At 38.7% G+C, this 16,890-nt stretch overlaps 2 protein-coding genes across 2 annotated transcripts in view; one reads left to right on the top strand and one right to left on the bottom strand.

Moving 5' to 3' along the window:
• Positions 1 to 469: 469 nt before the first annotated feature.
• Positions 470 to 14,579, bottom strand: LOC139288307 (uncharacterized). Its single transcript, XM_070909608.1, has 9 exons — positions 14,341 to 14,579; positions 3,475 to 3,573; positions 2,917 to 3,000; positions 2,737 to 2,796; positions 2,530 to 2,640; positions 1,605 to 1,726; positions 1,277 to 1,329; positions 978 to 1,077; positions 470 to 830 (listed from the first exon to the last, which is right to left on the bottom strand). Exons 2-9 carry the CDS (start codon positions 3,546 to 3,548, stop codon positions 634 to 636), a joined length of 801 nt encoding a protein of 266 aa, XP_070765709.1. The 5' UTR covers positions 3,549 to 3,573; positions 14,341 to 14,579; the 3' UTR covers positions 470 to 633.
• A 1,829-nt stretch (positions 14,580 to 16,408) lies between these two features.
• tcf12 (transcription factor 12) overlaps positions 16,409 to 16,890 on the top strand; it is a 71,557-nt gene continuing 71,075 nt past the window's right edge. Inside the window, exon 1 of the mRNA XM_070905341.1 lies at positions 16,409 to 16,542. The gene's annotated coding sequence lies outside the window, so the exon portion shown is untranslated. The remainder of the gene's footprint in view (positions 16,543 to 16,890) is intronic.

The raw sequence follows: 16,890 nt of genomic DNA, 5'->3' as shown, positions 1-16,890 counted from the left end.
CATTAACTCATCTGCTTTAAAAGCTGAGGCTAAAAAAATATTTGTAATCGTTTTTTTTCGTCACATTTAAAGCTTACATCTGTAAATTCTAGCCACGCATTCAGAATTTCCAAATGTTTTCATCAGTAATGTGCAAGCACAGGAGGAAGAACCCACAAATCTAAACAGTAGGACTTGTTCCTGAACACACATACTAGGCTGCCATTGTTCTGAATCAACCAGGAGACTTCACAACTGCACCAATTTAGACCAGCTTTTATAAAACAGCAGCCATGGTTAGCCCTCAGTAGCAAACTAAACACTTCTGGGCTGCTTTACACTGAAACTTTCAACTTATTATCAGATTGAACAATGTTTGATCCCAGTAAATCTCAATGTATTATAGAGAAACTATGAACCAATACCATGCATTTGATTAAAACAGCAATGAAGCACCTGAAAATGTTTTTTGCTTTAAGAATTTATTTTACAGAACATAATATTACAGTAAGTTGAAGTGGAATGTGACCGACAGGCAAATCGCATGTGATTATAACTTACCCATTATAACTGTTGGGAGTGTGTTCTCTTGGTGCACTAAAGTTTATTATCTATTGTTTGTTTGATGTGCCAGTTGATTCAAGTTCAAGTACGTTAAAACAAGTGCGTTGAGTTGGACTGGTCTGACTGCAGTCGGTTAGATGATGTTGCATATACTGCAGGACTTTGGACACTGGAAAAGGACACGGGGTTGTTGCTGATTTGATGCACCTCAGAAGTGTGGACAACTTCAGAGTCCTCATGTTTTACTGTGGCTGTAGCCACTTTCTGGAAAAGTTGCTGCTGAGCAGCTGAAAAACAACAAACAAACTCTTAAAAAAAGATAATGATAATAAAGAAAATGTCATAATCATAGAAACACAAAGCACATTACACAATCACTGAAAAGATGACAAAAGATTACAGAAAAGTCTCCTCAAAACCATCCTCATTTTTACCTGGCACTATTGTAAATAAATTCCCGCCATGGCGCTGTGTCCCGAGAGAGCCAATGAACTCAGTGTTGCTTGTTAATTGGGGAAAAGCCACGATGAAGCCCTGAGAAAAAAAAGATAAACAAGAGTTCATATTTCAACAAACACTATGAGCATCACTGTATCAACCATTTAATATATGACATGGTATTTACAACACTTTTCACCTGTTATTCAAGTCATTTATTACACACAAAATAATACTAATTATATCATTACTTGGTTGTGGAGTTTGTTTTCAGTTCAGGTGGTAAAGTACTCACTGCATTTCTTTGAAGAAGCGAAGGCTCCGGCTTACAATCTGTTTGGTCGTTACCTGTAAGAACATACAAAAAGACCAAATCAGGCACTTCAACAAGATGCAAGTTAACTTTTACAAATGAACATTTTAGGTGAGAATATGTGAAACAGCACACAGGCGTGCAAATAGTCTAGCTCAATCCATCTATTAAATACCTTTTATATTTTTAAAATATCAAATATATATAGTAGCAGGTCATTTTGAAATGCATAAATAAAGACATGTTTCAACTCAACCGTCATTTTGCGTTATAAAAGGAGTACAGAAGTCAGATGCTGGAAAACACCAACATGATCTTAAAGAATTTGGTGTGACATCATCCTCGTCTTTCAAGTGAACATGTGGCGTTGGTTTCTGCCATGGCTCCAGCTCCTCTTCTTCACATTCCAGTAACAGTTCAGACATCTTGGACCTGTAACCAAAAACAGACGACCAAAGATGAATATTTACGTTATACTTCTCCCAAACAATTAGTCAAAGCAAGTAAGTCAAAGACAAGTCTGAGTGAAAGAATCATTGGCTCAAGTTGCCGCCTTGTCGCACTCTTTGGCTTAAGAGCCCCACTTGATTAATTAATAATATTACTGGTATTATTATTGTTGTTGCCACTGCTATTGTTATTCTTATAATAGTGAGAAAGGACAAACTCCTGTTCAATGAGTGATGACTTTACTTTTTACTTTGCAACCCTTTTTTGAGTCATTTTGCCCTTTCTATATTCCAATACTCTTTTATTGTGGGAATCACAGAGGATTGGTTTTGTGCTGAGTTTATCTTTGGTCAGTTTAGTTTTATGGTTAAATAGTAAACAATATTCTTGTTTAGTATCATTCTTAAGTAGCCTATTTATAATTAGATAATTATTCTAATAACATATTTGTGTGTTGCTTTTAGTGCAGTATTGCATTGGGATTGGGCATTGCTGTTGCCTGAACCTGTGGGCGTGGTCTAATTGGATCCATGAATCCATGTCTCTTCAACATAGGTGCATCTGTAAAGTTTTCACTGTACTGCTGCTCCAATTTTCCTCTCTATGATGAGATTTGAGCAAAAATATGTGAAAGAGGGGAGAAACATACAAGAAACATAAACAGATTCTGCATGGCAAAATTGTGGATTAAGAAGAAAATCTTCAGGACTCCAATATACAGAATATACTGAATTTTCTAAGAGCTCCACTCTTGAAAATAAGCCTCATCAAAGACATACAGGTACCTCTGAGGAATTATTGGTACGTAGACTTCTTCATCACAGCTGTCTTCAGCTCCTGGAACCCTCAGCTTAGTGGTTTCTACGACATCGTCCACATCACTAGCCAAGTCTGATCTATTAGATTAAAAAAAGACCGATATTAGAATCAAATGAGCCACAGAAGTAAAAATCAATATACTAAATATCTTGTATAATAAAGTACAAAATTACAGTCTGTTCTCCACACTGGTGCATTTGTCCTCGTCAATGGTGACCTCCATCTCCTCAAAACTGACAAAGACAAATTACAGTGAGGACACTGAATAAGATCGAGAGTCAGTGTATCTAAAGTCAGTACAGAACTTACAGATATATAAACCTACTGAAATGTACATTCTACTACATCCTAACCTGTCCTGGAGCCAGTCCACCTCTGATGCCACGTGTGTAGTTTCACTCTGATGTTCAACATCATCTTCATGGCACTGTTCACCTCTGCAGACATATATTGAAAGTCATGTTCTGACAATTCAAAAGTTATTACAGCATTTGGACATTAATTGTCTGGCGAACACAACATGTATTCCTGCTAAATATGATGTGATCAAATGCAACAGCCATGGAACCAAACCAGAGCATGCAACGTAATATAAGGCTGTATTCTGTTGGTGCAGCGGTCTGGGGCTGACACAGGGTAACCACCACGTTCCTGGTTCAATTCTGTCTGTGTAGCTTGTATAGTCATCTACCTTCCTCTTCCCCCATGTTTCCTGTCGTGCTCCGCTAATAGACTAAGTAAATGCAAATGCAAAAAAAATTGGGGTTAAAATCTCAAGTCGTCTGTCGTGGTCAGGGGACTCAGTTGATAGTTGAAGTTATGAAATTATATACTCTATGGGCTAAAACAATGTCAACGACCAAACTCAGTACAATTTGTGTGTGAAAAAACAAGGCAAGGTCATGACTTACCTTTCAGAGGACGACACATGTCCGACACATGACAGCGCAGTAGGCTCCAGCATACATGTCCCAGTAGAGGTCATCGATATCAAAGATCTCCTTTCATAACTGAAAGAAGAAACAGAAACTTGTCATTAGACACAAAACCTCATTTGGAAATGTAAAGCATGCAAACTTAACTTCAGGTTTTTTTTTTACATATAAGTCTCTCAGTCATAGTTACAGTAGAATCTAACTCTAAAAGCTGAGGAATCTGTACAGCGTTTCCAGAAAGATAGAGTTTAGGGTTTTTCAAATGCAATTTGTTTTGTGCTTGTGCCAACAATTGTGGAAGTGTCAGTGGATGTGTGTATTGTATGGATTATATGCCAATTCACACTGAAACTGCATGGATAGAGAGTAGGGGTGAGTAGGAACATATTATGGTGCTATTAGGGTGAACCCACTCCCCAACTAGGAGTACAAACACAAATGTTTGTCTTTAAACAAAAAAATGGTAAAGGTGAAAATATATGTATACTATGAAACCAAGTGTTTAGAGAAAGAGTGAAATAAAGGCTATAAAGTTTTCCTGGAGCTGAAAAGGTTGTAATTGCAGGAGAAGTGATGATGTGCGAGATTGATTTAACATCTCTTTTCTGTAGTTGTTTGACACCTAGTTGTGCTTAAGTTGGAGTGTAAAACCACTTGCAACTTGGATGGAAGTTTCATTAAACATTTCTTGAACAGGACATTACAAAACCCTGTATACCAGATTTTAAAACCAAACAGTAGTAGTATTAGAGTATTATGTATTATGTTTTGGTTTGGTATGCTTCTATAAGTGGGGCTTTCAATCACCACTGAGCCTCTAGTTCAGGTCAGTAGCCAAAAAGTAAAAGGGCTTCGTAAGATCTTTTACTTCTTGATGTACTTTAAGGTTCACTGCTCTTAGTCTATCAGTCATTTTTTCTTGCTGAGAAATCATTTTTTTGTGGTCTTTTTATGGTAAATGGGTTATTTGTTGTTAATGACTGTAAGAATGTGTCACATCCCCGGTATCACGATATTAAAGAAAATATGACAACAAATAAGAGGTATGGAGGAGTTCCAGGAAATCAAGGCACACTGTTTTGTTGTGTAGATAAAAACTTTAAATGCCTTTATTGATGTTTTTTTCCCCACTTTATTTTGTGCTAACAGATGCGAATACATGGTAGGACATAAAAACAAAAAAACCAAAACAAAACACAGCAATGCATATAACAAGCATGACAGATATAAACATAAGGAGTAGTTCTTTATAAATGAATGGCAAACATACCATATGAAGATTTAGGGGACACATGATTTAGACTGGAACACTAAGTCCTGAAGTCCCAGTCACACAGCAGACCTTTGGGAGGGGGCCAGCCTATCGTAGGTCTGATATAATCCCTTTTTTGGGTTAATATATTTATTTACTAAAAAGGTCCCCGGGGAGTTAAACTTCTGGAAAACAGAGGATCTTCAATGATGACCTCACACTTAATTAGTAAGTGCAACTGAAAAGCCATAATTCATTTTTCAACAATCTTGCTTTTCTGCTGGTTTTATCAAATTGAATCGTCTGTCTCTCTATAACTGCTATCCCACTGGTTTACATGTCGAGCTTCACTCATCAATTACTTTTTTACAAAATGTATTCTTATCAGATTACTGTGTGAAGAGAGTCATTCACACTGACAAACCCACAGAGAATTATCACTCAGTTCTGCTCCTCAAGAGGCTAATGGCTACAAACATTTAGCTTAGCTTCTCCAGAGTTGCTGGTTGATAGGGCGGCCCTGCCCACTAAACTCCACACGCTAAGTTTAAAGTGAGCTTTTCGTTTCAAAATTGTAGTCTCACAATCACCATCAGATTACCGGATTGATCACTCGAGTAATTTTATTGGATTTCCATAGTTTCCTTTTGATCCGCAGATGACTTTATACAACAGTTTGACATGCAGATTAGTACTTTCCATTAAAAGTAATCAGATTTATTTGTGTAAAACTAGTTCTCCTTTGTGATATGTATAGCCTGTACATGCCGCCTCACCTTGACCATGACGACAGAGCTCCCTTTTCTTTTCTCCTCGACTTGGCCTTAACTTTCTTCAGAGAATCTTCAAAGTAAAAACAAGAAAACATTCAGAAATAAGTACTAAGGTTTCAGTTTCTGTAGTGGTATTTTTGTACTGTGTAATTGAGTAAATCACTCAATAATTCTAGGAGTTTACTGCAGTGAAGTGATAAATACATACAACTATACAGTGATCTCCACTCTCTAAGCACTGGCACTGATAAAGATTTTACAATGCTTCATGTTTTCTGTTAAAGGTTGCACTTGAACACACAGCGAAGACTACAGCTGACAGCCAGCTGACCACCAGCATGCATGCACACTGAGAGGAAATAACTGGGCTGTGTTCTAATCCCAAAATAATTATGCAATTCATTAATTAATTAAGACAAAACTAATCACCAGGGTATTTTCACAGCATTGTGAATCCGTTTTAACAGTTCCATCATATGCTTGGATTAGTAATAAAGTTTGTCTTAAAGATATGACACTGGCACTGTAAGGTTTTGTTTTGCTTTGCACTGGTGTTGTTGGAGACTTTGCATGTTCTCCCTGTGCCAGTGTAGGTTTTCTCAGAGTGCTGTGGTTTTCTCTGACAGTCAGGCAGGTTAGGTTAATTGGCAACACTAAATTTCCTGTGGGTATGAATGTGTGTGTGAATGGCCGTCTGTCTCTATGTGTCAGCCCTGTGTTTGACTGCCGACCTGTTCAGGGTGTACCCCGCCTCTCACCTTATGTCAGCTGGGATGGGCTCCAGCCACCCGTGACCCTCTAAAGGATAAGTGGGTTTGGCTAATGGATGGATGGTACTGGCAGACCATGGTTTTTTGCTCGTTGAAGAAAAGGCTGACATGAAAAATGACATCTTGCCACTAACTCAACATGCTCTATCTACCAACCGGCTGCTGATAATGGTCAAGTTCTGTATAGTGTATTTCTTCCTTTGTGCATACACAAAGGTTTAGTCTTGAACTTGTACAGTTTTATGTATCTAGCCCCTGAAAGAAAAAGAGACGTTGAAGTCTCACACTTCAGTTCTTGTCGCTGAAACCAGGAGAATCACAGCAACAGCAATCACCTGAAATGCGACGAAGAGTGCCTTCAGGCTGTTGGTGGACCCCCTTTGCAAAGACCCCTTCCTGCTCAGTCCTGCTCATCTGTTTCATTTCTGGGTTGAGGTATGCCTTCTGAATTTCAAAAAAGGTTTTATGCCCCATGAAATTCAGGTGGAGGTGTTTGGCCCATTTCTTAAAGTGTGTGAAGGTGCCTCCAGAGAAAAGAACGGAAAGAGTCGTAAGAAGGTGGATTTCAGGAAACGCCTCCCAAAGGTGAGGAGATGACATCCACAAGCCCCTGTGTCCACCAAGGCAGCTCCACCTCACCTTCTTCTGTGCACCACAGTGAGACACCTTCTTTTTGGTTATGGGCTGTCCACACGTCTGACACTTCTTAAACAGCTCCATCAAGCAGCTGTCATTCACAATAGTCTTTGACTGATGTGAGTCTTTTTCTGCGTCCTCGTCTGATTTTGACGTTGCTGTCGAGTTCAATTCCGTCTCTTGGTGGACACTCTCGTTCAGACGATCCACAGATGCCTCACTGCACAAACCATCGCTCAGTTCAGCTGGTGGAGGAGACTGGGATGAGGTGCTTGGAGCTCCTGAAGCAATCTGGGATAACAGAGACAGATGTCAAATTTTAAATTAGTTACAAGTAACTGTGTGTGCAACTCATCTGAATAAGGTTCACAATACCAACACACATTAATTTTGACTGCGTGATATCTCATTTTAACAGACAAGGGCTACCAGTGTCATGTGTTATACTTACAGGAATGGGCAGTGAGGGAGAAGGTGATGTCGTATCCACACCAGTACCTTGAACACCCAAAGAAGAAGCTTGTGAAGATGTAGTCGGACCCTTGAGTGAACACAGTGATCATTAAGACAGCAGTACTGATTCAAAATAACAAGTGCTACATTCAGAAAAGAGGGTGGCTGTCCAATTTACTACTATATTTACAAATCTAAATGAACCACATGCTAACCCATGACAACAAAACATGAAATCTTAGGAAGATAGCTTTACTACTTACTGAAGTTAAGACAGAGGACCATCGCAACACGCTATCCATGCTGGAACCTGAAACCACTGAGCTACAGGCTTGAGCAGCGGCACTGGGAGCCTCCGCCGAATTAAAAAAAACAAAACAGTTTTGATATAAGTACAGTTGGTAGTAGTGAGTAAACAAAATAACAAGTTTGTGCCACTCATGTATTGCAATTACATTCAAGTCAGAGTGAATTGCTTGTTTTTCCACAAAAATGAATCCCTGGTGGTTTTGAAAAATCTTGAAGGTCATTTATCAAAATGTTTTGTTATTCTGGAAGTAATTGAAGAATCCTGTAAAGACTCTTACACTCATCTGGATGAATAAATATTCTGTTTGCTGCTCAATAAACACTAATTTCTCAAGTTGTGCCAGTTTCCTGATCTAAACAACGATGGTAATGATTACAACCTGAAACACTATTGAAAGATTTTATTATCAGTTATATTTGTCTGAGTGCAAAATCACCAGTTAAAGTGTTTCTTGTGTAATACAATGTACTTTTTTCACTCCCAAACAAAATGCCACTCAAAGTCCATTGGTTTTAAATGGAGACTGCAAACTGGGGCTTTTCAGACTGCTGCTCTCAACATATTTTGGATTGTTTACAGCTCTTAGCTCTGCATCCTTTACTGGAAACCGATAATTACTCACTCCAACGTTTTTCCCTCAGTTTTGTGCACCAATTTCAACTTGACCTTTCCACTAAATGGATGGTCAAGTTTCAAGAAAAATCCCTCTTTCAAGCATCAAAAGCACACATTTGGGATTGTCTATAAAACCATACCTCTGACCGGTCAAATTAAAGACTTACCTCTGTTAGGCTCCTGTCTTCTGCTGCCAGAGGTCTGCTGAAGTCCTCTTGCTGTCTTCCAGAGAAAACTGATGGAATTACGTGGGACTTGAGGACTTTTCGGGGCGTTGTTTTCATGAGTTCTGCCTGTATGTCCGGCTCGTAATCTTCCGGTTTAAAATGCTGGCTACATACTCTTATATTGCCGTATTTACTTACTGGTGTGTTTTCGTCAAATTTGGGGTTAAGTATGGCCTTTAACCACTTTCTGCATCGCTCCGGGTCTCTGGTGGGCAGCGAGTGGAACACGACTCCCCGGGACCTCGCCTTCTTGTAGCCCTTACAGCCCGGAACAGAGCACATCCCCGGCATCGTGACAAGAACACAGCCCGACCTCAGTGTCAAAGAAACGAGGAATTATACACTGACGACTGCCACCATTCCTGAGTTGTCTGTAGTACAGTGACCAACTGTCTGCTCCGGCAATTGGTTAACGTGACCGCTAAGCGTAAACACAAGAGTGTAAAGACGTTGTCGCTTTGCATTCTGGGAAATGTAGTAGTCGGGGGGGGGGGGGGGGGGGGGGGGGTCAAAATATAAAGGAAAGGAGGGAGAGAAACCGTAGAAGGACGAAAGATACATCTCGCTCTGCTTTATCGATTTTATTTGTTAAACTTCACTGGGCTGAAATACAAAACCACACAAACACTTTTCCCACGTGATAACCGCTGAACTATCTCCATGACAACCAACCAATCCCTTATCAGTGGATTGAGGTCATTGTGCTACTTTTGTGAGGTCAAAGATGAACCTTCAAGCTAAAAATGTGTAAGATTGTTAAATGTATGTATTTAGTAATATGATAGAAAGCATGATAATACGATATAAATAAATAAACAAACAAATAGTACATTATGGAATAATTAATGGTTAGAATTAATAAAAAATACATCAATTAACCAAAACAATTAACTTCAGACTCAGCTCATTATGAAATGCTATATCATCTTTCTTATTTTCATAGTAACCATTTTATTTGAGATTTTTATTCTATCATTTATATCTTATTTGCTATTTTGTTTAAATGCAGTTATTCAAGTCGTTATATTTCATAGTAGCATTTTTCCCGGTGACAGTTTAATTTTATACCACTTTTCATGACTTAAGAGTTTGATGTCCTATTGTGGACCTCCAAACTGGATGGGATAAAGAAATAGTAAAGGGTTTCCCCACTAATTCTACACATAAAGGTCAGTTTAAAGTAAAGTAAAGTAGTTGTACAATGAGCTCTGGAGGAGCTTTGAAGACAACCCTGATGAAGTCATAGTGATGTCAACAGGGTTATCTCATCTTGTGCTTGAAGACTACACATTTTTGAAAGAAAGTCTTTGTTATAAACTGAGGGCATGGAGTTTGAAAGATGTTGGACTTTATCGGGCAGGGAGGATCCAACAAAAACAGGCTATTTGCTGCAATTCAATTTTGATCATTTGTTTTATGCCTGTATGCATTCTGCATTTCACAGTACATGCACAAGAACACCCTCCGTCACACCCACCAAACAGGAACAGAATTTGGAATAGCAATAAATGCTGCCCACCTTTCGGAAGACAAGCACACTAAATGGATGCATCTGACAGGTAGGTACAGGCTGCCATCTCCCTCCGCCCATATTCACACAGCTTGGACAATGGTGAATTAGTGTGTGGGCTACAGGGCAAGTATATTTTTGAGAGGGCCCAAAAATGCCATATTAGCATGTTTTTCTGCACAAATATTGTTTGTACATTTAAAATGTTTCTAAAACTACATAGCTGTGAAACATGTGTTAACAGTCAATTCTAACTTTGTGTTTTGACTTGTTTACTCATTTGTTTATTTAAAACATCTGTGAAATATTGGAAGTAAACAATAAAACTATGTTGAAACATTTTTTTCCATCTGCTTCTCTGAGTATTTGCATTGGTGAAGAACATCTGGTGAAGTTTGTTGATCTGAGTTTGTCCAACAGGTGGCAGTCTGGAATTAATAATACAGTGCAGCGGGGCCCAAGGAGCCATGTTTCCGTATATGAGAAAATTTGAATTAGATAACAAAAGATTTCCTCTGGCATGATTTTTAGGTTTTAATGCAGAAGTTCAACACTTTTGTTGTCTGAATAGACTGACAGTCAGTGTTACACTAGAAACTGAACATCAGCACATCACGGTTGAGCTGGGTGGTTTCCCTGGTAGTAACTATGTTCAGTGGTGTTTTTAATGTTAATACATTTTATATGGAATTGAATTACAGGACATGGAAATCACACACACCTCTCCCCTAAACTCAACATGGTTTAAGTTGCTTTAAGAGTGTCCGCTGGCTTTTTGCTTGGGGCTCTTTATTTCCTAAAGTGTCTCAAAATCTGGCTGAAAACATTTTAACTACTCTGTGAGGTCACTGCACAGAAAATTAATTCTGGGGGCTATGTAATGTAATTCAGACAGTTAACACACATACCATATGTTTTTCTATAATTCATTCAAGGACAAAACTCATTTCAGAAAACCCTGTCATCTGGAGGATTCAGAAAAGACTGTACTGTAACCATGTAACTCTGCTAAATGTAACACTGGGCTCCCATAGTCTACGTATATGAAATGACTGGACATATTTGTGTTATGCAACTAATAAGAAATAACCATCTATACTAAAAATAATTAATGATTACTCTATTGCTACATTCAATGGTTGGATCTTTTGTACTTTTAAGTGTTCCTTAACAGGCTTTACTGTGAAGTTGGTTTTATATTTGTTATAGCTTCAGCTAAATGTATTCATGTTACAATCACACATATCGCAAACAATATGTATTCATAATGAGACAGGGATGAATAATATGGAACCTTTAATTCAGTCAACACACTGCACCACATGCCTTACCCTGTTCAAACAACCATTTATTAAATACTCCTTCATCTGACCTGTAACTCACTGTGTCAAATACATATCCAGGATTAACAGCAGAGCAGCCTACCATGCCTGCATGCAGCCAATAACTCAAAACTCCACACACAGAAACATTTTGATATGTATTTGTTTTCGTCAGGGTGCAGTTTGATGTTTACTATAAGTTGATAGATAAAGTACTGAAGCCATGTTTAAAGTGTGTAGTCTTTACACATTTAACTTGTATTTTTTACATTCAGTCTATTGCAATATTTTGGCTGCCGGAGCCTATGTAAGCACATGTGCTGCACAGTAAGTGTGGATGAGTGCACAGTGCCAAACGTGTTGGTGGTTCTGGGACTGAGTTTACTAAAGCTCCTGTAGGTGTAACAAGCCTCATTCAATCAAACATCTGGATAAGATAGGAGGGGCAACCCCTAGTGATGCACCAACACCCCGCTTGTTTCACAAAAGGTTCACACATTGTTTTTGCTTAGTGTTGCATTCTTGATTTATTTACATACTGAATTTGAGTCACACTATATCTATGCATATCCAGTTGATTGACCTGCAACAAAACACATGTTGAAATTAAGGTTATGGTTTGGATTATCTAGAATCTTAAAGTAAGCCAACTGAAACATCTATTATCAAGCTGTAAAACTAATTTGGAGTAAAAGAACTTTGGTTAAGTTTAGTCAACTTGTAACATATTGCTTGTTACGTTTTGGTCTTATCTGAGTAAAACAAAATACAACTCATAGCAGAAAACCTCTTTGTAGGAGTAATGGGTCAAACCCAGGCTGCTGCAGTCAGTGGCATGTGTACCAGCTCATCCACCGCACATGACGTTTCCACACACTTATGTTCTGTGCAATTTCAGTTTCAAGTTTGTTCCTTTTTCGGTCATAATAGTTTCAGTCACAACCTGCCTCCTCTTTCACTTCATGCAACCGGATAACTATGAATATTCTGTGAGAACACCCTAAAAAATTCACACCAAACGGTCTTCTCCATGTTTATAAACCACTCAAACTCATCCTCTCAAAGTGTAGGTGCCTTCAATCAACATTAGTCACATACCTAAAAGGTAAGAACATTTGAGCATCTATCTATTGTAACAACTTTACAAGGCAGTTCATTTGATAATTATTGATAATTGTCCATCGTCTACTCCATAAGTTTGTGTTAAACCGGTATATATTTTTATTAAACCTTGGGGGGGAAATGAAATCTGCATTTGTGACTCACTGGAATAAAATTTTACTTTTTAGCCTTCATGGAATACTACTTCACTAATTAAACCACCTAAAATGCACATTAAAACAAAAACAACAAATCCACAAAGCAGTTGCTGGAGGTGGTGACAAGTAAAATGTGTAAAAGACATTGATATTTTTATTAATAACACACGTTGCGCATCCCCATGTCACAGCGAGAGCCAATGTAAACCCAACTTTACTGCAGTCCTCTTGTCTGGTTTCTCGCCAGCGCGGAGGAAAAAATAGTTCCCACACGGCGGAAGGACCGCGCTGCACTGTGTTACAGTGGTCTTGAAGAGCATTTAACGATGAGAGGGAAGTGTTTAAGTGTAATATGCAGTCGTGATTCTGCATATTAAATATTTCAAGACTATTTTAGTTTGCAGTTGGCACCTCCACATTTCAGCACCGCTTGCCAATGCTAACAATAAAAACCATGTTATTGTCCCTGAACACACCTGTAGGTAAACTGAGCTGTAATATGCAGCAGAAAGCTTGAGTGGAAACAGACAACTACACCCCCTAGCGTTAACAAGTGGTACTATTGTTGGCGCCACTGTCGCAAAATCAACCGGAGCGTTTACCGTTGTCATCACAGCCTAGCAACTACCGACAACACAGGACACGCTGCATACTAACATGCTAGCAGCTAAAATAGCAAGTGAGATACTTTTTTAGTATGTCCGAAACCTAAGCATGTTCATTGAAGAACATGGCTACCGCTAGCAGCCTGGTTACTGTGCAAAGGAAGAAAGTAAGAATTCCGATTTAAACCAGAAACCCAGATAAAGTGCTATGATAAAGTCAGAGTAAAACAGCCGGTAGTATTAATAAGTAGGCATGTTTAGTTACTTACTGATCTAGAAGAAAAAACGCCATATGAACATCGGTTTTGAACCCTCTTGAGTCCCGGAGCTCTCTCCAGCGAGGGAAAGCCCGTCCGAGGTTCACTCTCGTTTTCCCTCGGTTTTTATCACTCTCCCTCTTCGCCCTCTTTGCCTCTTCCGACAAAGTGGATCTTTTTCTTTTGCCTGGTAAAGTTTCTACAGTTTCTCCAGCTGTGCCACCGCCCGCCATTTCTACTACCTGGGGATAGCTACCAATAGTTACCAGGGAAAACAACGCTTCCGTTTTTGGTTGAGCAATGGTTGACGCACTTCCTTCGTGCCTTAATTTTCCCGGGAGGCCGGATCGTACCCGGTGGCAGACAGAATTGCACATGGAAACCGATGCTTATAGGGAACCAATATAAACGCCGATGTTGTCATCATTGTGTAGCCATTACATTGTGCAATCAACATTTACTTCATAGTGATAAGTTAAAGTGAAAAACGTATCTATTGCCACTTTAACCATTTTCTTTAAGAGCTCTTTTCTCTTTAAATTAACTGTTTAGATGTGTATTTACATTTCAGTTAGCATTTTTCTTCAATAAAACGAAGAAAAAACAAGATACAAGCCAGATGAGAGCTTATCATAACTCCTGTAACGACAGAGGATATACCCCCCCTTTCTTTAAGTTTATTGATTTATTTATTTATTTACAACTAGCCTTTTCTATGTTTAACATAGCCTGCTTTAAACGCTTTGATGACAGTGTGTATTTGTTAGCAAAATACTTTAAATTACAGTCGAGGTCACATAGTGCTGTTATCAGTCAGGAACATGGCCAAACGGGGCTTTCACCAAATACTTACAAGTTCAACAGATAGTTAGCGACGTCTCCATCAGTTCGTAGACTCTTTTCCTCTTTGAACTTTCTCCACCTTGTAAAGCTGTACGAGATGTTTATCCTTGTTTTGACTCGCAGACGGTCGCTTTCCTTTCTTGCTCTCAGACCTTCCTCGGATCGACGGACTGGTTTTGACTTTTTCGCCACTGGAGCTGAAGTCTGATTAATATCAGAGGGTTGTGTTGTTTTCGCCCGTTGTTTTGACATGAAGAAAATTCCCCGTCTTTCTTAATTTCGTTAAATAGAGCTAATATACATACTAACAACAACTTGCAGTTAGCTTGTTTTCAAATGCCCGCCTGATTTCCGCCAACAGCAACAGCACTTCTGGTCTGAAACCTTCAAAATAAAAGCACAATATCCAATAAAGTTACCTGTCAAAAAAACGTTGATTTCGCACAATTGCACAAACTTAATGTGAAAATACTTCTTATATCTGTACTTTGTAATCCAAAACATTCAATATAGTATACAAGAGGTAACAAATTATACAAAACGAGGAGTAACAACAAAATAAAATATGACAGAACAAATACAAATGTAAATGGGGTGAAATAAAGTTTAAAAAGCACTGCGAACGTAAATAGATACATAAAAATAGATTTGAAACAAAATAAAAAGGACTAATGAAAAATATTAAGGTTTTAATGGAGTTTTTTTCATATGAAAAATGAGACTGGGATTTTTTTTTTTTTTAAAGAAAAGGGGATTTCCAGAATTGTGTGCTTGTCAATGTAAAATGTACCAATCAAAAAAAGGGTGTAACAGTTATTCTTGTGTCTTGTGTCATAAAAGTATTGTAAAGTTATGTCTTTTAACATGACAGTGTAAGATTCGTTATTCAACTAAACATATGGCTGGCAAGCTTCTGCCGAAAATGATGCACAACATCACAGTGAAAGAATGATGAGGTATAATTTCAGCTGTTTCCTAAAAGTATAAAGATCAGCAGTGGTGACATATTACACAATAAAAGGATACATTTATTGCAGTATTTTAAAATGTACTTCTTTGGCATGGTTACATGCAGGGTTTCAAGACAATAGCAATTGTTTCCAATTTATGTAATTAATGACAGACTTTAAATTCAGCGGCCACAGGCCTGTATCACATCATGTTCAGTACATGAATATATGATTTCCTGTGAATACTGGGAAAGGCAGACCTGCCTACAATTAATCAACATAATGCAAATTTACTGAGTTGCTATTACTAAAAAATAACGATTATCTAATTACATTCAAAAAACGTAATGCTGTAGACTAATGGACTAATAATAAAGGAATGTGTAAAATCACCCAATATGACATGAAACAGTTACAGCGATTGAAAACAGTTGTAAAAATACAAATCCTTGAAACAACAAAACAAAAGATGATTTATTAAATTATTCTTAACACATCTGGTACTTAAATTGCAAACACTAAATGAGGTGGGCAAAGTTTTGATAATAAGTTTAGGTCCTTCTGCAGAGCTGCTGGGGTAGGAGTGGGCTGACACCCATGGATCTGTTGAATCTGGATGGATCTGCCCCTACTGACACCCCCACCCCACTGCCTTCTGTGCAACGTGTATGTACTGTGTCCAGTGCAACCAGTACAGTTTGGGGTAACAACTACAATTCACAGCAAAATGGGCCAATGCAGGATATTTACGTTACTACTTAGTGTAGATTCCCTTAGAAAGCCTTGCTTACGTCCCTCTGCTGCATGAAATGTATTGACATATATTTTACCAACATGAAGAATTAACAGCTTTGTGAGAAAAGCTATGGACGATCCATTTTCTTTTCAAGCATTCTGATTTAAAGATGTCAGTGATGCCGCAGTCCATTAGCATCCATTAAATGCACCTTCGGCGGTATTAAAGCAGAGATAAACATCAGTGTGACCCCAGACAGTGCGTGCTGACTCCCGCAGCATCTCCCGCTGTGTGGGACCATCATGTCACTGTGCTCGGCGGAGGGATACAATAACCAGTGTCATCGTGGTGCTGAGGCTCTCGCAAAGCAAAAAATGTCTGCCTAAGGGAAACTCGTAACTGATATATATAGAGGATATTTTCCTAGTTATTGTCGTTTAAACCCACATTTCGCTGTTTTGAGGCGTGCTGCAAGAAAACGGGCCTTCACCAGATCACCCTAGTCGGGATTTTAATCGGAAAAAAGGTAAAATATCAGAGGGAGTTTGCCGAAACGCTGTCGGACCTGTGAAATAAGTTGGGAGTTGAGAAAGACCATCATTGCGTTTTGTATTCTGGAGCTGTGGACTGTTACTTGCAATATTTGTTTGGCAAGGTTACTTATTTCGACCCAGTCTGTTATGTATGTTTCACTCGTTAGCACGGCATAGTCTGCCTTGTACTAATGTCTACACTGACTAAAACCGCTGCCGCTGGTTGCAGGTCGCTCGCGCTTGTCAATGCATATGAACCAGTAACTGCAGCTAGCGGTAGCCAGCTAGCTAAGTGACGTTAGGAGCCTCAGCTAACGTTAACCGCCGTTATTCTTGTACAA

The sequence above is a fragment of the Enoplosus armatus genome, chromosome 1 (genome assembly GCF_043641665.1).
Source record: "Enoplosus armatus isolate fEnoArm2 chromosome 1, fEnoArm2.hap1, whole genome shotgun sequence".
NCBI lineage: Eukaryota > Metazoa > Chordata > Actinopteri > Centrarchiformes > Enoplosidae > Enoplosus > Enoplosus armatus.
Note: the sequence above shows the minus strand (reverse complement) of the source record. Positions and strands in the feature narration are given on the sequence as shown.

Coding starts and splice junctions, on each gene's coding strand:
- LOC139288307 (XM_070909608.1), bottom strand. CDS start 3,548: ATGACCTCTACTGGGACATGTATGCTGGAGCCTACTGCGCTGTCATGT. Junction 3,001..3,474: donor CATGTGTCGTCCTCTGAAAG/GTAAGTCATGAC, acceptor ATATGTCTGCAG/AGGTGAACAGTGCCATGAAG. Junction 1,330..1,604: donor ACCAAATTCTTTAAGATCAT/GTTGGTGTTTTC, acceptor ATGTTCTTACAG/GTAACGACCAAACAGATTGT.